Genomic DNA, 25,209 nt, shown 5'->3' on the forward strand with positions numbered 1-25,209 from the left:
TCGAAAATCATTCAGTTAAGTTTGCATTCAGTTGAGACTCCGTGGTGCATATTTCAAAATAAATGATTGCTTATTTGAATTAACATGTACTAACGTTATACACCAAAACCGAATCCAGGTACTAAATATAATGAAGCTGCAATGCGCATTTAGCACAGTGTACTTTACGCTGAAAGGTGACAAGGCACCTAATCTCTGCCCTCTAGAGGACAAATCAAGGCATGTTAAAACTACTGCTGCCAGTCAAAGAAACAGTCTATAGCTCTCATTCTCAATTTCACAATTACTACAATGGTTTACAGTATTAAGCAGATATCCTAGTTTACCATCTTTCATTGCAAAAGTGACATTGAAATTATTTAGTTTTTTAATTTTTGTATTAAAAAATACATCAAATGGGTTTGTTATTAAAAATGGCACATTTATTGCTACATTACTGTTATATACAAAACAGTTCTCAATATCTACTTTATGTATAAAAAATAGGAAACTGGAGGCACTTTGAGGACATAGCCTACATAGATGTTGTCCCCAAACATGAATGAAGACAGAAAGATCTATAGCAGGTCATGTGTTGTGGAGGACAAAGGGTTTGTTCTTGAAGGTTAACAGGTACTGTTTTGACACGTGGATACTGTAGACATATCTTTCATGTAAAGAAATAAAATTCTTAAGTAGCAATTTTCAATGTCACTACAACAGCATGTTTATCTGCAGAAAGGCTAGAGTAACTGATAAAAAATACATATGTTTGGGGCTAATCCATGGAGCGAAACTTGTAACAAAAAGACAGAAGTAAAACAAATACTGTTACATATCAGTATCAACTTACACTGATAAAGCTGATAAGGACATATCATACAGCTGTACATACATATCAATGCACATGCCAGTCAAAGACAAAATGATATTTAACACAATCGGAACATAAAAGATGAAATTTTTTAGGTATTTCTTATCAAAGTTGTAGACCAGGTTATTAGTCAAATTACATCTAATGACACAGACACTGAAGTGTCTGGGTCAATGACTGTAATTTTTTATTTAAATGTTCTGAGACACTGTCAGATGTTACTGAAGTATATATGTTTTTTATACATCTATATTATAAAAAAGTACAACCTATAAATCCCTAAATGCAACATCATCAACCATGTAGCAGAGAAGAATTCAGGCACTGGTGAGTAACCATTATCAAAACTCCCAAAGTCAGGAAAATGACTAAGGCCACCCTTTTTGATTCATTTGATGCTTCATATCAGAATGAAACAGTGAATTATGTTGCAGATTGTGCAGACTGCCCCCACTGTCCCTTGCTCACACAAAGCTCCATTCTAGAGCTGGACATCGGGCAGAGGAGCAGAGGGTGCACTGAAGAAAAAAAAACATTGTTTCATTTCAAGAAAAACTGTCACAAACACAGGAGCAATCCAATTACAACTGGCCTGACAGGTTTGTGTTGAAACAAGCATTTTTAAAAAGGGCAATATCACGCAACATGTGATGTTACAGCCAGATCACTTTGTCATCTCCAACATTTCTAAGCACCTGGCACAAAACAACTCATCTTTGCTCCTGGAATCTAAAATGAGAGTCACCTTACATTTACACAATGTAAACAAAAAAAGAGAGAGCATTCCAAATGACAAAAACAAAACTCATAACTATTGTACAAAGTAAAAAATAAAATACAAAAACAATGATAAATCAATTCTACAGAAGGAAGATCCTCACAATAAGCTCTGCAATTGTTCAAAGGGGGGAAAATTGCTCAACAGAGCAACGACTAAAGCAAAAGTCAGTCAGTGTCAAAATGTAGCAGTAACACTCATGATCCCTTTCTATTCACAATTCAAATTGTTCTGAGACTTGTGTTAAGTCAGTCCACGATACTGTAACAACGTCTTTACGTATTATTTGACATGGGCAGACTGAAGTGACACTGCAATGATTAGAGTGACAGGGCTGAGAGTGTCTGACTTCATGATGGTTTAATGTGTGAGGACAAAATCTACTCAAATCTCAAATCCAACGGCAGCCTCACAGAGGGAAGTTTGGGATGTTCGGGTGCATTTGATTCAACATCACTGTGGATCTTGCATTTGTAGAGTCTTTGCTTGTGTTTGCATCAGTGGTGGGTCTCTCTCCGGCAGTCTTTCCATTCCACTTGCATGGCAGTGACAATAACAGATGTACAGGACTTCAAGAGATAAAACTCAGAGATCCACAGTTCAAAAGAAGCAAATAATTACCACAACATATGAAGTCACAGGATTATGACAGTGGCACCTTTTCCACAAAGCAAGAAACTGAAAAAATAACGACAGAATTACCAGCATAAAAAAAAGAGGAGTCACCTCTGATTGCCCAGTCAGTGGCTGGATTTCTCACAAGTAAGTTAATGATGGCTATTTTTCTTCAAACAAACACTAGACACTAAGGGTGTTTTGACATGCTTAAACAGGTTTTGTTCAATCTAACAAACTATGATGTCCGTCCTTGCTTGTGAAGAATGTAAGACCTCCTTTTCGGGTGGGAATGCCAATAATTATCGAACAATGCAAAGCCTATCTTTGCTCACATGATAATTGATCCAAAAGTGTTATTTGATCCAAACAAGTTTTGCTCCCCAACATGTAAAGCAACTTTTTCAAAATGTCTTACAAAAACATGATAATAACAAGATCCTTGTGTTTTCACCATCTCCACACCAGTGTCCTCAGTTCAAAGTATTGTCATTAAAGATCAATAAAACTTTCTCTGAGTGTGCTTGTTACTGTTGTACTCATCATCAGGAATGTGGCCACCTGCTTTGTCAGTAATGAGGTGTGTGCGTGTGCTTTCCAGAAGTTGATGAACACACACTGAGATGCATGACAATTATGGATTAAGGCCACGAGTTCCGAGAGCTGTACAATCAACAGGAACTGAAAGGAGAAAAAAATGAATGATTTTCTACAAAGCAAGCATTAAACACGCTATTATTTGTTACTTTATCTTCCAAGTATTCCAAATTGCACCGCAGCGATTCTCAAGGCTTACCTGAGAATTACATATGGCTCACAGGGTTGTGTCCATCTCCTCCTAGACCAGGGTGTCCCCCACCCAGTTGTATCTGGTGGTCCACACCTGACACTTTCTCCTCCTCTCTCCTTTTGAGGCAGGCAGCTTTTGGGTTCAAATTACGCTCTTGGGGAAAAAAAAAGCCACACAAGTTGATTAAACACACTGGTTAAGAAAAATCTTTTCACATCATGTGCTTCTAAACAAATTCTTTAAGAGCTTAATGCAGAGTTTGGAACAAACACAGACAATAGGGCAGAGAGAAAACGAAAGGAGAAAATCAAGACAGGAATATTAAAAGTTGGATGAGACATTTAACTGAACAGCAGGGATATACTTCCTCCAATACTCTCAGTTTCTCTTGCTTTCATCTTTTTCCAAAGTGATATAGGCAAATAGAAAGCCAAAGTTGGTGTCAGACAGCAGGAGAGAAAAATTTTAAGCAGTGACTGTCTTAGAGGTGGACTGATATTTTTAGTGATAAGGGATGGTTGGTTGTCTATGTGGATCAGACCTTCCTGTTTTGGCTGACCTACCTCGCACCTGCTTCTCCAGGCCCAGGATGACCTGAACAGCCTGTTGCAGGATGACAAGCTTGGTCTGGGCCTTGTCACTCTGCAGGTGGACCTGACACATCCTGCCCAGCTCTCTGAAGGCTTCGTTAATGTCACGAACACGCACCCTCTCCCTAGCGTTGTTAGCTAGGCGGCGATCCCGCTCCCTTTGCTCCTTCTCCTCAGCAGTTAGGTTCTCATCAGTCACCGAGACAACGCTGGAGCTGGGAGGAGAATGGGGGGTTGGAGGGGCTGGTTAACGAACCCAAATCACAACCCTCACTGAACCTAGGCTAGACGTTCACAGTAAAACTGAAGTTAGACTAGTTTAAATCTACATTATAATACTGCTTTTCAACTGATGTTTTTCCTCCTCATAATCTTTGATCTGTTACTGGGAAACATTTTATCTCTGATCTATATCTAAGAACAATGTCAATGTCAAGGTCTTAAATTGAGATGAAACTCAATTGCTGAAAAAGATCCCAGAGCAGTCGGGCTGTGCTGCAGGGGAGCAAACGGGGGGATGGAATTTGAAAACTATTATTTTTTCTAAGATTCACAGGATGTCAAATGATAAAGTCTACTCATAACACCGTAAAAAAATGAATGGATGTATTTTCAGTAAGTCAAATTTTAGGCGTAGTACGTTGAGCACGCTGCACAATAAATAATTTCAAGTCAAGAACAAATAACTAAATATCAAGATACAATAACTGAACAGATCTACCAGGTTTTTAAAAATCCTGTTCTCAGATCTAACCAACCAATTTTTTGTTTTATTTTGGTCACTGGGGTCCAGGCTGGAAGCTGAGGGGATGTGGTGACTGTCCAGCAAAATGACAGAAGTTATGAGGAGGGAGAAAGAGAGAGAGAGGAAGCAACACCCTCTGCCAAGTGCAGCACATAGTACGAGTCACAGAGATGAAGCAAATGGGAGAGACTGAAGCCATCGTGTTAAATACATCAGAAGCCGATGTATTTATGTGAGTGTGAGCGGAGCTCACCTTTGCCATCTGTAGAAGAAAATTAAAGAGGACGGGGAGTGAATAAAAAAATGTCTCAAAAAAGGGGGGGTAAAATTAAAGGGTTAATGCTCGAAAGAACAGGACATGCAGCACAGATACACACTAAAGCTGAAGACAAGCTAATACACATGGTAACAGACATCCCTGCTTCCATGCTATATGAAAGACATCATATGGACACTAAAAATTATATGAAATTAAAATGACTTCATAGTTCAATAAAAGCATAATAAGACAACAGTGGAAAAGGCAATGAACACACAAAAAGATGTTAATCCAGTCAAAGGGTAAGGCAGAGAGACATAAAAGCATTTCCACAGGCGGGCATTTGTGAAAAAGGGCAACACAGTGCATCAAAACATACAGCAGTCCTGAGTGTGTTACCAGAGGACAAAAACCTTAGAAGATGAACTGGAGAATGAGCACGTGTTAACAACCCTCACTTGGCTTCTCTTCATTATCCCATGTCCTCTTTAATTAATGGACTACAAAAAGTAAAATAATAACAATAATAATTCACCAGCACTAAGCAGGTATAATTTATCCACCTCTGTACAAATAATTATCTTAAGTAATTAAAAAAAAAAAAAGATTTTAAATGACTAACAGGACATGTCAGGGGCTGGGAAGTGAAGCCATGTGGGAGCTTGTGTTTGTAAAGTTCCCCTCCTCTTCCTTCCTCTCTGGACACCCACTGACCTCGAACTTGCTGCTCCAGGTTGAGTATAATGTTAACGGCCTGTTGCAGTATGATCAATTTGGTCTGTGGTTTCTCATAGCTCAGATGGAGCTGACACATGCGGCCAAGCTCTTTAAAAGCCTCGTTGATGTCCCGCACACGAAGCCTTTCGCGGGTGTTGTTTGCCAACCTCCGCACTTTCTCCCGCTCAGCCTTAATTTCCACTGGCAGATCTTCATCGTCATCGTCATTATCCAGACTAGCACAGAGCCAAAGGCAGATGAGGAGGAAAGGAAACAACAGTTTGGGTATAGCTCACAATCTGATCTTTTTGATCAAATTGCATGATAAACAAAGAGTTCCAGAAACTAAAATTTTCAAAACGTGATATGTACAAGAAAACAAAAAAAAAAAACAACAAAAAAAAAAAAAAAACATAACCTGTGTTAAGGTGACACTGGCATCTACCATCCATCCATCCATCCATCCATCCATTTTCTATACCTGCTTATTCCTTAACCAGGGTCACAGGGATCTGCTGGAGCCTATCCCAGCTCTCTTTGGGTGAAAGGCAGGGGTACACCCTGGACAGGTCACCAGTCCATCACAGGGCCACATAGAGACAAACAACCTCACACACTCACACTCACTCCTATGGGCAATTTAGAGTCACCAATCAACCTGACATACATGTTTTTGGACTGTGGGAGGAAACCAGAGTACCTGGAGAAAACCCACACAAGCACAGGGAGAACATGCAAACTCCACACAGTAAGGTCCCTGATGGGTTTCAAACCAGGAACCTTCTTGCTGTGAGGCAACAGTGCTAATCACTCATCCACCATGCTGCCCATTCTTACTTACATACTTACATACATAATTTTAATAAACGTGTGCGCTGGAATAAAAAAATGTAATTATGCTTAGCTGAATGAATCAAACTTTTCATTGAAGAAAGGAAAATTCACTGGGTAAGAGGAACTTGAAAGATATGTGTAAGCTGAGTCTGTAAAACAATTAACTTGGTTTTTCAAGCAAATGTTTCTGGGACTGTAGAAATCTAACTGGTTTAGAATAAATTCTTAAACATACAGTTTTTAAATTGGTATATAGTTAATATAAGGTTAAAATAGTACATCCAATGTTACAATGCCACTAATACTGAAATGTTTAAATGTCAATTCAGTTTCCGGTTTTGGTTTTCTCAATAAAGCCAATGAAATATCCTATTGTACAACAAAAGTGTTTAACATAATTGTCTGAAGTCTTGCTCTACTTAATGTGATTATAGGGTAGAAGATATTTTAAGAATATATTTACAACAACAGGTCCTTCCAAAATTACTGACCTTAATACACTGGTGTCAATACATAAACTGTTGAAATATGTGATGATAATCATGTTTAGAAATGTTAAAAGACCATTTCCTGGCACATATTATACCTGAACCACTGCAGGATTATATGCCATTAAATCTCATGTACTGCCAGAAGAGCAGAAATGTGACAAACAAGAAAAGATTTTAGACACCTTGTTTGATGATGGGCATTAATGTCTTTCTTCTCATCCTCTGACTTGTCAGTAAGAGAGCAGTTGTCATCGTCTTCCCGCTTCTCTCGTTTGATACTGGCACCACTGGAGCGGTTTAGGCTACCAGGCAGGCCTGCACACAGAGTTCAGAAACAAAGGTATTGAGCACAGACATTTAATAACACACCTACACACACACACACAGAAATTCTTACCGGTAAAGCTGTCAGACTGTGAGCCTGCCTGGCCAGATGTTGGGCCGTGGTGACTGTGCAAAAGTCCTCCACTAGAGGGCAGACTAACAGAGTCATCATGATGACTGGATACCTTGAAGAACAAAATGAAAAAGTTTTTCAATTATCTTGTTGAATTTTTAACATATGATGCCATTTCACGTCAACTTTACTTTAAAATATCAAACTTCATTCACTCATTTGTGGATCGTACTCCTTATGCTACCATTTATTAATCTCACCAGTCCAGGTAGGCGACTGGTCAGTCCAAGTGCTGCACTGTTGAAACCTGCAGGTAACCCTAAGCTAGAGGACAGCAAACTGTGGATTTCAGCCATTCCTGGCCCTCCTTGCCCACTGGCATGACGCTGCAGAACATTGATGGCTTCATCCAGACGGTCCTCCATTTTACTTGACTATAGAATAAAAAACAATGAACAATGAAAACGCAGAAGGTAACACATGAATTTATCTGTATTCAGATCTGTAATATCCTTTAAAAATATTTTCCATTACTAAGATGGAAAAAATAGTGGTGGACATTGACTCACGATGGACTGAATTCCACCATCAAAGTTAGGTGAAGGTGTGGCCTGGCCAGTGGACCGAGTCCACTGGGATGCAGAGCCTAGAGAAAATGACAATCAAGTTTTTTGTTAATGATATATTTATTGATTTTAAGAAATGACAACAAATATTTAACACCCCCCCCCCCCAACAAAATCTCCCTTCTCTCCCATAACACAAGATTCTTCATTTAATATTTACTAAAACAAAATAAAAATAAATAATTCAAACCAAATTCTAAATTATATAATATAAATTACACACTCACTCTCTACACAACACAATAAAATAAAATGGCATAAAATAATATAGCATGATTAAATACTACACCTTAAAAGGAAAACCTTTTAAACATCAGGAGTCTTGACTATATAGTTCTAATACTGTTTTGGCTCTCTAGTCAAAGAACATCTAACAATCAAGTCAGCTCTATTTTCAGCTACTCCAGCAGCTCTGCCATGAACTATGGAAGGAGTGCCCAAATTTTATAGAAGTCCATTTTGCTATGTAAGTCAGATTTTCTAGTGCTAGACTGAACAACAACTTGATAGTTTTGGACTCAGGCTCTGAATGTCTTTCCATTTCAAAGCAAGTCATTTGGCTAGTAGCAAACAGAAAGTAATGAATTTGCATTTCCTACCATCCACAGAAAGCCCTTCAGGCTATATGCAGAATGTATAACTTAGCTTCATACATAATTTAGAAAAAAATCTTTTTGTCAGTGTGGAGATTAGTAGAAAAACTTCTTTTCAAAGGACATTAAGTTTTTCACATTCTCACAAACAATAATACAGAGTGCCTATTTCATTGCCTACATTTGATACAATTATCAGGCAAACTGTTTGTAAAGGTGAGCCTGGTGTAATGTCAGTCCTAAACAACCATTTGTGCTGCAGTTTGAATAAGTTAGATCAAATTTTATTCAGATACATCCACATTTTATGGATAAACTGATACTAACATAATGCAAAAGTAATATCCACATTCATTTCTGGATTTTTGCTAATATAATTTCTTAACACTGAACTGATTTTATGTAGTGAACATTATGAACATACAACACTTGACAGAAGAGTAATTATGCAAAAGATGAAGATATAAAATTATAATTTATATTCTTTGCTATATGTAGTATGAATCAAATCCAATATTTCTGAATATTTCAAACAGATAAGTTTTCTTATTTGGTCTATCAAGCTTTTTTCCCTCCAATCTTGCACAACAAGCAATATTGATGTGTGTACTGAGAGAAAGAGGGAAGTGACCCACCCACTTTATTTTTTATGTATTTTCCCTTCCTCTCTCATAAGTTATATTTGGGTGGTGTGTGTGCTTTTGAAAGCTCACATGAAATTTAGGGTAGAAGTTACATTTACACTGTGTACAGAGAAGAATACAATTTTCTGCTATTTTCAAAGTTGCTGAAAGGCTAAAAAATATGGATAGAAAAATACTCATATAGCACCAACACAAGAACCCTTTGAATCTGGAAAGATTTTGGTGAGACATTTAGTCCCAGCACATGAAAAACTGCATTATTGAAATTGTATAAACCAATTAGACTTATCAGAGGTAATTCTAAACTGCACTAAGCCCACATTTGTTGGTAAACACAAGCATATATATGTCAATTAACACTCACACTGTACATATGTTGTTTTATGTTTACATTTTAACCTGATAGATGGAGCTACATTGTCACTATGAACAAGTCAGGCTTACAATGAAAACAATGCATCTTTTCAAAGGTTTTATCACCCCCTTACACAACAGGAAAGACCCTGTGTGGAACAAACAAAACAACTGAACAACTGACCTTGACGCCTCAGGAAAAAATGACTGCAGCTACACTCACCTGACACAGCCTGAGGAGAGCCAGAGGGAGTAGACGGGGACGGAGGGAAGGCATTACTGTTTGGGTCTGAAGGATAGATCTGGACACAGAGGTTTTTGTTTTTAATTTCATAAACATAATAAACTCTACCTAGTACAGAAACAGAGAATAAAGAACAAGAATTTGAGAATGTTTTCTTATAAGTATGCATTTTTTCTACTTACAGATGCAAGGGCCTTTCCAATCTCATCACCTGAACTCCCAGGTATTGCTCCCCGATTGGCTTGATTTTTTTTGGGGGGGGGTCACAAAGAATTTCAATCAGAACATATGCCCAGTAACAATTTAACTATGTAACAGCACTGTGTGAAATCATTAATAACACATTTTATAAATACAGAGCAGTTATTAAAGGTTTACCCATAATGGTATCAGTGCCAGCAATAGGAGGTGTGTGGCTAGGGACACCGAAGCTGCTGGAGCCGGAATGAAAGCCAACGGGGTGAGCCCCATTCACCTCACTGCCATGTAAGGGGTAGTTTTGTGGAGAGAGGGGCAGTGGCTGCCGTTTCTTGGAAATAAAGACACACAATAATTTAAATGTACATCCCGACAGAAGCCCTCATAGATGCATTAGTAAAAAAGTGTCAAAGACCTCATGATGTCTTCATAGACAAACAAGTCCAAAGTGTTAGTGCACAGCTCACCAGTCTGTCTTGGGGGTTAATGGCAGTGAAGGGACCATGCTGGCTCAGGTGAGGGGAGTTACCCAGCATGGTAGAATAACTAGGCTGAACCATCGATCCAGAAGAGCCCCAAGGATTGGAGGGTGGGTGGAGATCTTCTGTCATGGAGCATCCAGTGGATGAAGGGGGAACAACAAGGGTGAGGGATACCCGACCACAGGAGACGAAAAGACAATGAAGGCCACATATGAGACATGTCACATTAGTGTGATGACTTCATTCAACCGTGAAGTACCATTCTGCACCCAGGCAGCACAGGGTGATTGCTGGCATACAGTTACAGCACCTGCAGCAGGTTCATCTGGACTTTCATAAGAATATTAGAAGTCATAAATATATAATATTTTTTAAAAAGTGTACTGATCAGGCTGAATGTTTTTCCACTAATACAATGACCAAGTGGAGGTTCTGAAAGCAACTGACCTTGCATGTAGAAAGGTGGGTAGAGGTTTCCTGTCTTGGAGGCTGGGTAGCCAGCACTGTCCCTGTTAAAATCCTCTCCTGAGGCTGATGCATAAACCTACAATAGACACAGAAAAATGGGGTGAAACACTTAAACTTGAAAACATATTATAAAAACACTGCACTGCTGCAATCAAAACAGTTCACAACTATATGAGAGACAACAAATTTTCCTTCAAAAATAATAATGATATATAATATAATAATAATAATATATTAAATATGTGATTAAACACAGTTCTCAAAAGTATTTGTTACTTCCTAGGGTAGAATCTGGTTTCTGGTTTTACTACAAAATTCAATAAACAGACTGTTGCAACATTTCTCCAGATTGAAGCACAGAGAATTGTGTATCGAATGTGCACTGGCAGTGAATTTATAGGGCCCTGTCACCATGTCAGGCTTTTACATATTATCCTTTTAAATAAAAACACACTAAGAACAGCTTACAGACACATAATTCACTGTCTTTAACACAGTAAGATGTGACCATATAATGGGAGCTGCAATTGGATTCAGTTTATGTTATAATGGGTATAAAGGCACCAATGTCCTAAACATCATATCCTTCTCAATCAAGGCTATTCTCGACAAAAATCAAGTATCAAACTGTGTCTGAACAACTCAAATACAAATGGACTGAAGTTTTCTTCTGTAATTTGATTAAACAGAGAGAAAAAGGAGAGGAAAAAGAGGGGAGAGGAGAAGAGGGAACGGAGAGATGCACTCCTAATTACTGAACCATCTGCCAAATCCTGGATGGCAGCCAACTCTACTGGCAGCTGGGATAGAGGGATGGGGGAGGGAGAGAGAGAATGGGGAGGGCTGTTGTTTGTGGTGGTGGTGGTGGGGGAAGAGAGGGAGGCAGTGTGGGTGGAGGGGTAAGGGGGGTGGGTGGGGTGTGGGTCCAAAAGGAAGACACAGAGAAGAGGAGGAAATAGGGTGCCGAGAGAGCGAGAATGTGGGAGGGAAAAACTGAGGTGGAGTAAGAACCAACAAACCCCAGTATGAATTCCCTCCAATGATCTAAACAGTATACTTGGCAGAGCAGACGAAATGTGGCCATAAAGTAAAGGGCCTACAAATACAACACACTATAAATACTTGCTGCAAATGAGTGACTGGGGTGAATGAGTGGTTTTTTCCCCCTTTTTTTTAACATTGGTGGAGCAGATACACAGCTGTAGGAATTGGATATCCTGTACTGTAGCTATCCTACTGCTCTACATGCCAAGGAGAGGCAGAAGATGCCAAATGGAATCTGAAAAGGGGCAGAAAACATGAAAACATGGGCACCCACAGACTGCCTGCAAGGGCTGAGATACAGTATGTGGCTGCACCATTTCTGGATGTTAATACTCACTGAGGAGGGCAGGCCAGGGGGCACCTTCCTGATCTTTTTTGTCTGCGGTTCTGAACGGAGAGAGTGAAATCACATAAGCATGCTTGCCCACATAAATATCTTATTGCAAAAGTAAATATACAACAACCAATGAAGGGATTCATTCATGTACGCCCCTTTAGTTCTGAAGTCCTGCTGAAGCAATCTATTCATCTGTTTTTGTGATGTGTCATTAATGCATAATCAAAAGATATTCAAGTCTGCTATTCATTGGCTTTCCTCATTGACTGCACTTTCTCCTACTAAGAAGTGATATCCTTCACTGACTCTTTAAAACCTCTGCAGGAGTGATGATATGCACAATCAGAACAAAGACATTTTTTTCTGAAATGTATTCTCCGATGGCAGATTTATCTTTTGTAACAGCGTACTCAAGCACTGTATGGAAACAGTCCTTTACAGTCTTACCAGTGGGATCCTGTGAGGGCCTCCTGCGAGGGTTGCTCCCATCATAGGAGGAGTAAAATTGGGAGGTGGGCTTCAGGCCAGATGGGGACAGGGCATCAGGACTGGGCATAGGTATCTCAGCAGGCATAAAGCCAGGCTACAGACAGGGGAAAAGAAAGCACAAGCACATGTGGCATAGCAGGACTTTCAAAATAATTAACAATGAAAGTAAATTGACAGTAACAGGAGAAAAGAAAACGGACTATGCGACACAGTTTGTCAAAAACAGCATGAACAGAGAGGGAATTATAATGTATTACAACACATGCCTTTTTGACTGATTTACCTGTGTTGCAAATGATGAGTACGGTCCTCGCTCAGCCTTCCCTGCTAGAAGAGCGGTAAATAAAATCAGGTTATGATTGTGAAAATCGGGCTTTTTTGTGTCGATATTAAATTTAGCAATTTCCCTTTCTCCATTTGGGTGTCTCCCATCTGCTGTGTGAACATATAAAATGATGTGTAGTATTTATAGCTGCGGACAGCAAAACAACAACAAATTGGCCCATTATAAATGGTTCAGGGGCAATTGTGCTTAACCTCTGTCCCATTCCCTTGTCAGTTAAACAGAGGAGAGCTATAGGCCTTCACAGTCCCAAGGGAGAACCTTGTTTGTGCATGGGTTCCCTTTATACCCCCACAACCCCTCGGAACAAACCCCTCCTCCCTGATTATCCTGCTCCCTTCATCCATCGCCACCTAACCATAAATATGGTTCACTACATTAGTATTTAGCTGTGAATGGCTGCTCTCGCAAACAAACAACTCATTGTTATAGTTCACTCATAGAGTTCATTCATATAAATGCATGTATTTCAGTCAGCATGTTCTTCCATCATTAAGTCCTATAATTAAAGTTCCCTGAAAAGAAAACAGTAGAGTTATGGTGTCCATGTTTCATGAGCTTAGTTCCAATGAAACCTTCTTACCTACAATACCTGATCCAAACATGGAAGTAGAGGTCATACTATCTTGATCACTATAAAGGCCTTCTTCTCCATAGCCCTAAGAAAGGACAAGAGATGTAAAAATAAATTAACTAAGCTAAATAAAGCGCATTATCAATATTGCTTTCACACAAAAACAACTATGTAAGTAGACAATGTGCATTTAAGTGAATGGGTAACATGATGTTACTTTAATGCAGTGGTTACCAACGTGGGGGTCGGGACCCCTGGGGGGGTATGAGGCATGCTTGAGCATAACATGGAGAAGTTCGAGAAAGGACCCCCAGCTAAACATTACGCTACAACAGAGTGACTCCTTGCCAACTCAAAGCACAACTTCCAAAGAAAAGACAAGAAAATATGACGAGGCATACATCTCCCTCAGCTACACCCATACAACGGTGAGTAACGAGGAGAGACCACAGAGTGTTGTGTGTCTGAAAATACAGATGTTAGCTTCTGGCAGTGTCAATAAGAAGTTGCAATTGTGTATAAATTACAATGTTCAAAACAAATTCCAGCAGTTTGGAAGCAAAGGATGTACACGTGTGTGGTGGTGGGTGTTGGGGGGGGGGGCTTTAATGCCACTCATGCTTCCTCTCTAATAAAGAGTCAAAAAAATGGCTACACATTGAAATGCTAGTTCATCTATGGACAGATGAACTGGCTGAAACATTCCCAAAAAAAATGGAATAAACATCAATATTTCCATTCTGTTTTGTCTGTCTTTTTTATTACATCATCTTTCCTAATGTCTGTTCTTCCCAAGTTACCACGATGCCCCTTCTTTCCAGTCAACTGAGAATTCTGCTCTGGTTTGGCCTTATATGTGCACTAATGTTATGATGATAATATCTGGTAATATGAGCAGGTTACAGATAAGCCGTTCATCTTTCTAAACTCCTAGCAGATGTAATTTGGGCTACTCCAACAACTGCAAACCTGTTTGATATATTTAAGCATTTAATTATAGCATTAAGGCTATTGAGTTAAGCAGAAGTAACAAACCAAAAATGTACAAGATATATTAAGATTAATGAGTAAGACAACTTGGTATTTACCTATAATTAGACTGGAGTTGGATCAGTGGTCAAATGCAGGTTGAACATTTCATCATTCCATGTCATAAACTCTTTGAGTGTTCATGGGGTACACATTACATACCATACACTTTTGTTGTGTTTTGCTCTAGCTTATTAGCATGACATGGCGGGGTTTAATATAGCTAGTGAGGATAAACCGTACCCTTCCCTGGTTGAAAGATGGACTGTTCTGTTCTCCTGCCCCCCAGGGACTGGACCCACTCCTCTCATCTATACCTGGAAGACAAAGAACTGGGTTAGGCCTACAAAGCAGAACAAAACTGCAGACACACTTTTAATTAAGATTTTTCACTTTAGCTTTGAAAAACAGGGTCTGACTTTGGAGCACAATGACCTGCTTTGACAGAGGTTTTTTGGACTTCTCAAAGTATCATTCATTGAAAAACTTCACAGTTCACAGAGACAGCATAGTGACAGCACTGTCACATAGTGTGGATATGAGCTGTAGGAAGTTTGAATAATTAACACCCAGTATGAGGCTTCCAGAATCATCCTCGACATTCTTATTCTCCCACTCTACTCCTTTACATTTTCCATGGCAACAGACATTCATCGCCCATCTATTCTCTCATATTTGGCCTACACCTTCGCCTGAACACAGTAGTAAGGTCTCAATCTTACATATGTGACACACATTAATCCCAGAGAACTCCCGTTTGCAGAGAGGTGAATGTATTTGAAAAGAGGGATTTCAAAGACTGGTGAAGCAGAAATTCCTGTCCATCCCCTTTCTCTCAATCTCCTCTCATACTGCAACACAGCATCTCTAGGGGAAAGCTGAAGCTTAATTGCGTGCTGATTTGCATAATTGTGCATATTAATGAAGCTCGGCTCTATGAATATTCATATTTTTTGTTTTGTTGTCTAATTAAAAAGCGGAGAGGGGAGAGGGGAGGGGGGTAGAGGCGGGTTAGAATCATGACAGGATCAGCAGCAGAACAGAATGATGGGTCCACAGCGCTGAGATCTGCTGGATTGCCGTGACAACTGTGATGTATACACACAACACCAACAGAATTAGAGATGAAGGAGACGATGTCTTGTTCCCTCTCTATGGCTGACTGTCACTCTCCATGTCACTCAAAGATGATAAAGAAAATGCGTGAAACATTCGTTTCTGCTCTAAATCATCAGTTCCTAAGCTCCAAACAAGAAAAGGCTCCAAATCAGTGTTTTGTGTTCATGACTTACATTTTGTGGCTTCCATGTAGTTTTTTAACAAGTAACCGAAACATAAAGAAAAAAAATGCATACTGTATATGTTAATGATGCTAATTCACTTAGTGTGTAGGCCAAAATTAAATGAACCAGCTACAGCATCAATATTGTCTAATAAAATGTAAGTCTACAGAGAAGTGAGCCTTCTGTCTCTATTACAGCCACATACCTACATTATTACCATGTATTCAGAACCATGTAGCATATCAGAGCTGGCTAATTAGTAAGACATGAACATGTGGTATTTTTTACCCTCTTTGGAAGCACTGATTGTAAGGTACTAGAAAAAACAAACGTCACCATCAAGTCTACAAATAGCAGGGTATGTATATCACTAACTTGGTTATTCTTGTATAAGAATATCTTTCTGCAGGCAGGTTTTGTAGGGTTAATAGATGTTATGCATGTAATGCAACATTTAATTACATCAGTGGTGTGGAGAAACTAATGGGAGGATTAATGTAAAGCTATACTTATAGGAATTGTATAACCCATTGAGAAACATGGAATAGTGGACAAATGATGAGTCATGGTAACTGGGCTCCTTGTTGAGTTGAAACGTTTCACCACTCATTCAAGTGGCTTCTTCAATCTGATGATAAGCAGATGAATAAAACAAAATAGAAATTTATGGAATTTATTTGTGGAATTGCCCCGTTTGACCCTTCTACCAGTATTAGTATAAGGCACTCTCAGAAATGGCATTAGCTGGATTTGCGTCCTCTTTCTTAATATCTCTAACAGGGTTATCTTGATTAAGCTTAATTATGCTATCATTGTTTTCCTCCTGAAGCTGATATTCTGTAATGAGTTCGTTCACCACGCTGCTTCATCCTGACCTGTTACATTTTATGTTTCCATCATCTTTACCTGTGTACAGTCTATATTTTGTGTGGAGAAAATCGGATTGCTTGAGGAGAGAGCACACTTACACATGATTTATAAATGTGAATTCTTGAGAGGTATGAAATTCAATCACATTTTAAAACATACAATTTACAGAACAAATTATAGCACCATCAAAACTATGAGAAAACCATGAGTAGTGCAGCAATCAGACAGACTACCAGGACTAGAGAAAGAAAAATGAAGAAAAGGGTGAGTAACATCAGACAAATTCTCTGGTGAACCCCAATGCACTTCTCCTCCCAGCATGCAACGCCCCTTTAAGAATGGCTAGTCTATAATTACACAGGAAGAAGTGCTGGAAACAGACAGCCAGCTTGAGTCATCGGCTTCATGAGCAAAGCTCCAGCACATACGTTGACCAAACTTGCAGACATGTCTTCGTTTTTACAGGAACACTGCCCCAGGCACCTATAAATGAGTATGCCGTTTTGTCTACACACCTTCTTCCTTCCCTTCACAAAGTGACTCACACAGACAAAAAGCATGATGTCAGATCAAATCTCAGGAGAGTGAACACCGTTAATGAAATGCTGAACAATGTACAATAACACAGGCCTGGCTGTTTTAACCTGTGAGTCACTGGGGACTTCTCAAATACAACAGTGTGCCATAACCCACTTATACAGCTTAGAGTACATTTGAAACGCTTTATTCTTATGCTATACTGAATTACATACATTTTACAGCAATGTGTGCTAAGAATTCACATTTTAAAGAGCAGTTCTAAACTTTAACATCTTTCTGTTTCTGTGAATCACCAACACATCTGTGTTGAAACATGGGACATTTCATGCAAATTTGAAAGTTCTCCCCTTCTGCATTTCAACCCATACCAAAGTTTAAAAATACTTTTTAGAATTCTCGGTTTCCAGAGACCAAAAAACTGAAAGTGCACTGAAAATTACTTTAACTGACTAGTGAAAGGGACTGAACAGGCACAAAAGATAGAAGCAGATACATTATCATCAGTGAAGGGTAAAAATCATATGATTAAAAGTTAAATCACCCAGGACAAGACAGGAATTCACAACTGTGCAACATATGGAGAGGCAGAAATTCCACAGGGTGGTGCATTCCTCTCTGAAATGATTCCTTTAGCCACATTAATACATGGCAATAATGCTGAAAACAATAAAGGAATAGGGAGTTACATGCCATTTCTTATAAAACAATATATTATCAAGCCAAACAGGGTTCCTGTGCAGCATTACTCTTTGCAGTCTTTGCAGTCTCTAAACAGAGTTGACGGTACCAAATCTTTGCATCATCACTGTGATACCAATATTTCAGACCTCAGTGTGTCCAGCTGTTGTTCACCAAAAGAAGAGGTACAACATGTAACTTCTCCTAAAGCCAAAGTTCATTTTTACAATTCTGTTTACACAGTAATCAAATTTGTTATAATTTGTTATTGGTTGTTAGAGGTTTAGACCTGTCGTAGGTGTATTTGTAAACTTTTTAAAAGAGACTATCTAGATGTCTCCCTCTACTTCCAGCCTTGACGCGAGACTAAGCTAACTTCCTCCCAGCCCCAGGTTGTGGTTAACAGACAAAGATGAGAGTGGTATGTATCTCATCATCTCGCTCTGGAAAAAAAGCCAACAAAAAACAAGCACACTATTCCTTAAAGTGATCCTTCACCCAAAAGATCCAATATAATACAGTGAATTAATGAGTTTCTCACATCAAACTAAGAAAAAATATAAAAAAACATACCACTCTGGCATCTTAATCTACTTCTCCAATGACAATCTATATGTTCCACGAAACATCTCTTTATACTAAATCACTAAATACACTGAGCACATAACCAAGGTATGGATGGACAAAGAAAAAGAAGTGGATCTCAGAGGTTACAGACGATTCCTTGTATTTTTGCTATAAATCTGCAGCTGTTCTTTGTAAAGGAGAAAACCATATTTATTTTACAGCTAACAAGGGTAAAGGTTTGATCCTTACAGGATATGTTTTGGTTGGAGTACAATTTTAAGGTAGAGGTGACAATGATAGCAGCCACTGGATAGCTAACATCTACATGTCTCTTTGGTAAGCACACACCTTACCTTGACAAAAGAACATGTAAGTGGCCCTCAAGTGAATAGAAGAAATAGAGCCCCTATACTCCACTCTATCAACGCTTGCCTTACCTTTTTATCTTTTCTTCAATATCCTGTTTCATTTCTATTGCCACCCGAGAGAGCGACTGCACTTCTACAGGTAACAGAGAGGCTGACAGAGAAAGGTGTGTGTAAATCAAATGGATCTGCTACAGTAGGAAGCAAGATAAAAAGGTGTAAAAATATCTGATTAAATATGGTGTATGAAAGCAATAGGAAATCACTGAGAAATGCCATAAAATTAAGGAAATAAGTTGATTATGAGTATGTTTGAAACCCTTTGTCTATAGGTACACTGCATGCATGTCTTACAACCGACTGTAAGGCCTGGGCTGATGACGATGGATACTAGTTTTAGGTGAAAAAGAGTTATGTGAAGAGAAAAGTAGGGTGCTGTATTACAGGACAAGGGAGCACACTTTTTTCACAGTGTAAGCAGAGGAGATTAATTGGGCTGTTCCCATCAACCCCCACCCCATGCCTTTGTCCTTAAGTGATTGAATAGCAACAGCTAAGAAGGTGAGGGAAGGGACACCTGCAAGGCGAGGATGAGGAAGTGTGGAGGACATGACACTTGATCAACATAACATCAAATAAGCTGGAAATGCTTTCTGAGATTCCCTCCAATAATCTGCGATCTGAAATGCAATTCAAAGAGTATAGGAAGAGTTTCCTTTTTTATTAACATTCAAAACACAAATAGGTGATATGAGGTAGAGACTGGAGGACAGCCATCGCTGGCATGTTTTACTGTCAGGAGATGTAGTAAGTTGGATTACAAACCAGTAACAGTATTAGAAATAGAAAGTCAAGGACACAAAGAAAAACTAAAAGAAAGGCAGAAAGAAATTATGAAGAAAATGTGTAAGATAAGTTGTTAAAAGCTTTAATGGTTGTTAAGCTTATACAGACATCTAAACATCTAAAAAGTTTTTGGTTTTTTTTGCCTTACCTGAGCCTCCAAACTGACTGCTGGCGAGAGTAGTCGGCCGGTTCTTGCCATTTGAAACTGGAGGTTCAAACATCTGAAAAGAGAGGAATTAAACTGTAAGTAAGCTAGTTTAAATCCATCTAAGACTTTGCTGAGTTTCCTCTTCACTTTTGCAAACGCTGATTAGGTGGTTTTTCCAAACTAACCTACCCTGTACCCTATCCTATGTAGCCAACTGCTACAATAGGCAGGATGCAGACTATGCATTCCAGCTCTGACTGAGTGAATACTTTAATTTCAGTATCACAACAACAACGGTTGATGCACACATTGCAATCCATCAAACTCTGGCCCACTGCCCCATTCTTAGATACCTTGCTATTTATTCGCATTTCAACCTACCTGACAACAACACTTACTATGAAAGTTAAAGTAATGTGTCATTCTGTGAGCACATAGTGAACTCTATAGGATGCATACTCAACAAATTCAAGCAATCTTCAAATAGATCTTACCGCACTAAAATCCAGCAAGTCGCTGAGCTCCTTGTCTGTTTCCACTGCAGCCATTCTCTGCTGCTGTTCACTTGGCCCTTTCAGTCTCAGCAAGCAACTACAAGCAGAGGTAAGGAGAATATGAGTATGTTTTGTCACTTTGTAAGATGGTTACCTATTCTGATCAGCAAACGGTACATAGCAGAGGAGCCTTATACTCCCAAATTTGGGTAAGAGTTTCCATTCTGATAATGTGACTACACTGTGGATATGAGTACTGGTACTTTCTACTGCATCTAATCACAGTAAAGCTGGTGATATGATCCAAAACCAAACAGAGATATATGAAGTGTTCATGCCACTTAGATTGATCCAGTGTAATTAGAGTCCAAGAAAGCTTATCGCTTAACTGTTAGGCAACATTTTACAAATTGGGTACAAATCTTTATATATATGTATTCAGCACTGTTAGCAACTGTTCAAAGCAACTGCTTAGGTGTATGGTCTCAATAACACTGACACAGCTTTGCAACAAAATCCACATAGGGTAATCACAGAGGCAGTCAGACCAAGGTATTAAATTAGTCTGACTGAACATATTCATTTTAGTAAAATATCATCATACCCAATAGGAACACTCACCAAAATTATGGAAGCAATGCCAAGATTGTTAAAAAAATTGCAGAAAAAACGTGTTTTATGACCAGGAAGTGGTCACACAATCCCAGATAATATCTAGACTTACAATGACAATCTAATATTGATATTTCACAGCTCTACACACAAGATGGTAATTCAAGCAGATGGCAAATCAAAATCACTCAGCCTAACTGGGAGAAGAGTCGAGTAAACAACATGTTGGGAAGATCAACATACTGCGCATAACCTATAACCCCACTCAGTCAGCTTTTCAGGGAGCGTTATGCAGGCTCAGGTAATCTTTCTACCGAAGGCACAGTTAAACATGAGTCACTAATGCCCACATCATAAAATGAAATTACCATTCAAGTACCACATCCTCGCCTGAGACCATCAGAGTAATGACCAAGTAATGAAAGGTTCCTTGGTAGCCCACATCTAACATGGGTGTCCATGGTTCAGCCACAGGCCACACTGTGCTCGTTGTTAGTCAGGCCCTTAGCTCAGGCTGCTTCCTCTACCTCTAAAACCAACCTGGTCTCAGAGCTCCTTTCAAAAACTTAAGACGACACAACATACCAGGTTCTCAAACGGGTAATGTGCTGTAAGATCAGCCTGTATTGAACCAAGAATGTTTTTCCAATACATCTCTTACCAGAAATGTCAGAATTTCTGGTGCATCAAATTTTGTAATGCAGAAAATAACCAGATGGAAAACTGTATTTCAAAAACAAAACACTGGGTACAGAAATCACTGCCACTAAAAACTATAAGTACAAAAATGACTGAACGATTCATTTATTATGACCATTATGATCAACTCAAAATTTGTATCATCTATTGGATTGAGACCTTTTTTTTTTACTATACTGCACATTGCTTTGTTTTATATGCACATGCAGTTGTTTCAGTGATGAAAAAAATGGAACAAAAAGCTAGAATAACAAACATTACATTAAGCATGCAAAATAACTAGGCTGGGGCTCTAGATTTTTCTGAATCATGACAGCATATTTGTGAGATGTCACTGAGATGCTTTAACTCATGATTTCAGGTCACAAAAATAACACCACAAGTGATCAGCGACAACCCATAAAACGAAATAAATGTATCCGATAGCATGAATGGATGCAACCACTATATTAGTTCTCACGGAAAAGCAGTGTAAATTGTGCTATTAATATCACAATCAAAGACAGACTAGAGATGAAAAATGTGTTATTATCTGCGAAAAAACACCATATTTTGACTCTAAATAATCTAGCAATCTCTATCTCTCCGTGAGCTGAGGTCAAAATGGGGGAACAGTGTTTTAACTGTTAGCCCCTCCTAACAAATGGAAGTTGCATACGCTTGTCTTGAGCACCCCCACCTACGGTCTGCCCATTTGGAGAAAAGTTTAAAGGCACAAATAGCTATACAACACCTCATACCTGGCGTCTAATAGAAGACAGCCTGCTATCAACAGCCTGTGTTATCGTGGCTCATCGGTAGGTTAAAATCCTGCGGGACGTTTTAAAGGACTAACTAAAAACCTGTTGCCTGCCCTCACGTCGAGCAGGAGAATGAGACACCGACTAACACAAAGACTCGGGCACACCAAAGTTTCAGTTGAGTGGTGCAAACACGGCAAAATACGAAAAAATTACAACGTTTATTCGGAGACACAGCCAAATTTGTATTTCTAGTAGTGCCGGACTGAGAAAATAAAGACTTAGTTGTATTGGTGCTTGTTACAAATGGTGGTTTGTTGTTGGCAAAGGTGGAGGGGGGTAAAAATAATACCCCTGAAAGTTGAACGTCTACCTAGCTAGGGTTTGATTTTAATTGCACAACTGGTACAGAGGTTTATACGTGATTACAGTGGCTTGGTTAAATCTCGATAACAGGTGGAAAAAGACAGTCATTTTAGCAGGAGCGTTACAAACAAATCAACGTCGCTAACGTTAACGGCTAACGATTACTAACGTTCATGCATTTTGAGTCTAGAAACCCGACATAACCAGCTAAATCCCAGGGGGCTACCTCGGTCTGGTAATATGCTAATGTGCGCTAACGTTATAGCCCATTGAAATGAACAAAGAAGTGTTTTCCACCACAAACAAGCAGCTAAACACTCAGTAATAGCGCTGCCAGCTCGCCCAGGCCAAAGGGACAAAAATCCAAGACCCCGCTTTCCCCGGCTGTGACTCCAACTTGAGCGATGCGCTTAAAACTTGATTATTACTCCATTAACAACGTGACAGACAACTTCAGTTTGGCATGCATAAGCTGGTTATGAATGTGTATTAATCCCCAATGTTTACCTGGATTTAATAGTGTGGCATCCAACGGGGAGAAATGAACGTCTGGAGTAGAGAGAAAAACAAAGTTAGGGATAGTATCCTTCCCCCGTGGTCCGAACCGTGGGCTTGATGAAGATGAGGAAAGACAATATGACCCACTCCTCGGGCGCCTCGTCTGGTTGTTGTCTTCGTCACGAAACTGAAAACACCTCTCCAACACGAACCATAACTCCAGTGTCACTGGCTTGCCTTAATGTAGGCGAAATTGTAATCATTTCATTTTCCAAGTAGACATTTTAACAGCCTCCACATTGTCGGTTCCAACGGAGTATCACTCCGCAGCACAGCCTACGGGAGGACATGGACGCTTAAACATCAGTGGTGTCCAATTTCAACTAAAACGAAGTAACCAAACGAATCGTGTTTCGTCAGTCTTTGTATCGAAGTAGCGGATATGTTAAACACTTCAAGATGTCACTGTTTTGTGGCTGCGAACGAGACAGAAAATGATCGGAGTACCAATTCGCGGGGATCTATATCGACTGGCGGACGAGGACAGCAGACAGCCCAGCAGAGCAGACCAGTAGAAGATGGAATGATAATAACGGAGGGAGGACCAATTGGATGCGACAAACATTTGATTGACAGGTGGGACATCCAAATATATTTCACCATCAACCTCTAGGGCCGGCTCATTGTGTCCATGGGTTGCTGGCGTTTTAATTTTGTTCTCGACAAGACGTCCATATGTGTCTCAAAAAGAGAGGAGTTCACCATCCTCAGTTATAAAAATATAGGTAACATTGTGAGAAGGTTTAAGTGGGTTATAACTGGTCATGTTGTTTGAGCTCATGGTCAAAAATATTAGGGTATTGGGTGATCTTGCTCTGAATTAATGCCTAGAAAATTACACGCATCACAGTGCCCTATATATGATAATATCTTCAATCGTGCAATATTAATTCATCAGTTATCATAATATTTTTACAATTCAATTGTTGTTATAGTTTAAGTTTTGCGTTCAGTTGAAAATGTTATAAACACATCCCTGTGATTAAAGTAGCTTCACTGACCTGTGACAATAATAATATTCGCACTCTTGAAATAATTATTATCATAATTATCATTTATTTATTATCATGCAGTACCCTTTAGGCTCAGTGGTTTTTGTTTAGTCCTGTTTGATGAGAAAAAAACATGCAATTACAGCATATGTAGCCTACTGGAATCTTTTAAATACTTTCTCATCACATATTTAAAATTTGTTCAATAGTTTTAGCTCAGAGTTTGAGGTTGGGGGGCAACATGCACTGGTATGCTGAGTGTTAGAGTGGGCAGAGTTACAGTGGAGCTACTTCCTTCTCATAAACTGGAACGAAAAGACTGAGTTTACAACATGAGCCAGCATCTAGCTCAAAAACTTGGCCTCAGTGCTGTTTCATGTGTTGTATGTTGGTGGTTGTGTAAACATGGCTGCAGTTAATGTCAGTGTTTGTTTTTGAGACTTTCTATAGAAAACCTCAAATGGTTTGAGGGGAAACAACCTAAATAACATCTGTGCTGGCCTTTACGAGAAAACTCAGCCATCCACTTTGCGGTTCACAAGCACACATACACACACATGCACACACACACATGCTCAGCATGCACTGCACACATGCATCTCACACCTGTATGCCATTAACTGTGGGGTTAAAGACTGGTTATCATGCTATCCGGAGAAATAAATAAATGTTTAAAAAGTATATTGCAGATAAAGAAACAGGCAGTGCATGCTTTGGATTGCATTGTTGGTGACAGATGCAGTTAAATGAATCAGGCTGTCAAAGTATGCTCTGCCCTACGTATTTTTTGCAACAGGGTAAGGAGCATTCAGCCAGTTTGAGCACATCAACCTCATTATGACAAACCCGGTCTTGTGTCACAGATTCACTTGTGAAGTTCCTACAGTACACCTGGGGAAGAATGGTGCATATGTTTGTCATGGAAGTGATCATATCACTGTTCGACATGAAACATCA

General features: G+C 39.3%; 1 protein-coding gene across 7 annotated transcripts; it reads right to left on the reverse strand.

Moving 5' to 3' along the window:
* Positions 1-400: 400 nt before the first annotated feature.
* Positions 401-23,731, reverse strand: tcf3a (transcription factor 3a). 7 transcript variants are annotated; one of them, XM_026312928.2, is made up of 21 exons: positions 23,348-23,730; positions 23,210-23,251; positions 20,286-20,382; positions 19,792-19,864; positions 14,738-14,811; positions 13,475-13,550; positions 12,832-12,875; positions 12,507-12,642; positions 12,060-12,109; positions 10,658-10,754; positions 10,196-10,332; positions 9,909-10,059; positions 9,713-9,771; positions 9,510-9,588; positions 7,639-7,715; positions 7,330-7,503; positions 7,070-7,181; positions 6,855-6,987; positions 3,600-3,841; positions 3,043-3,189; positions 401-2,927 (listed from the first exon to the last, which is right to left on the reverse strand). In XM_026312928.2, exons 3-20 carry the CDS (start codon positions 20,337-20,339, stop codon positions 3,050-3,052), a joined length of 1,908 nt encoding a protein of 635 aa, XP_026168713.1. In that variant the 5' UTR covers positions 20,340-20,382; positions 23,210-23,251; positions 23,348-23,730; the 3' UTR covers positions 401-2,927; positions 3,043-3,049. The 7 variants fall into 7 exon arrangements, with proteins under 7 accessions (XP_026168713.1, XP_026168716.1, XP_026168718.1 ...); XM_026312931.2 differs by having other exon boundaries at positions 12,832-12,872; positions 23,210-23,731; XM_026312933.2 differs by lacking the exon at positions 20,286-20,382 and having other exon boundaries at positions 23,348-23,729.
* Between the last annotated feature and the right edge of the window lie 1,478 nt (positions 23,732-25,209).

Source organism: Mastacembelus armatus, chromosome 17 (assembly GCF_900324485.2).
Source record: "Mastacembelus armatus chromosome 17, fMasArm1.2, whole genome shotgun sequence".
Classification (NCBI taxonomy): Eukaryota; Metazoa; Chordata; class Actinopteri; order Synbranchiformes; family Mastacembelidae; genus Mastacembelus; species Mastacembelus armatus.

What these genes read in the sequence shown, in the direction of transcription:
- tcf3a (XM_026312928.2), bottom strand. Translation starts at nt 20,339, where the DNA reads ATGGCTGCAGTGGAAACAGACAAGGAGCTCAGCGACTTGCTGGATTTT. An exon ending in TTGGAAAGGCCCTTGCATCT is followed by an intron (nt 9,589 to 9,712) that starts GTAAGTAGAAAA and finishes CTCTGTGTCCAG; the next exon opens with ATCTATCCTTCAGACCCAAA. An exon ending in CCAGTCGCCTACCTGGACTG is followed by an intron (nt 7,182 to 7,329) that starts GTGAGATTAATA and finishes TTGTTCTTCAAG; the next exon opens with GTATCCAGTCATCATGATGA.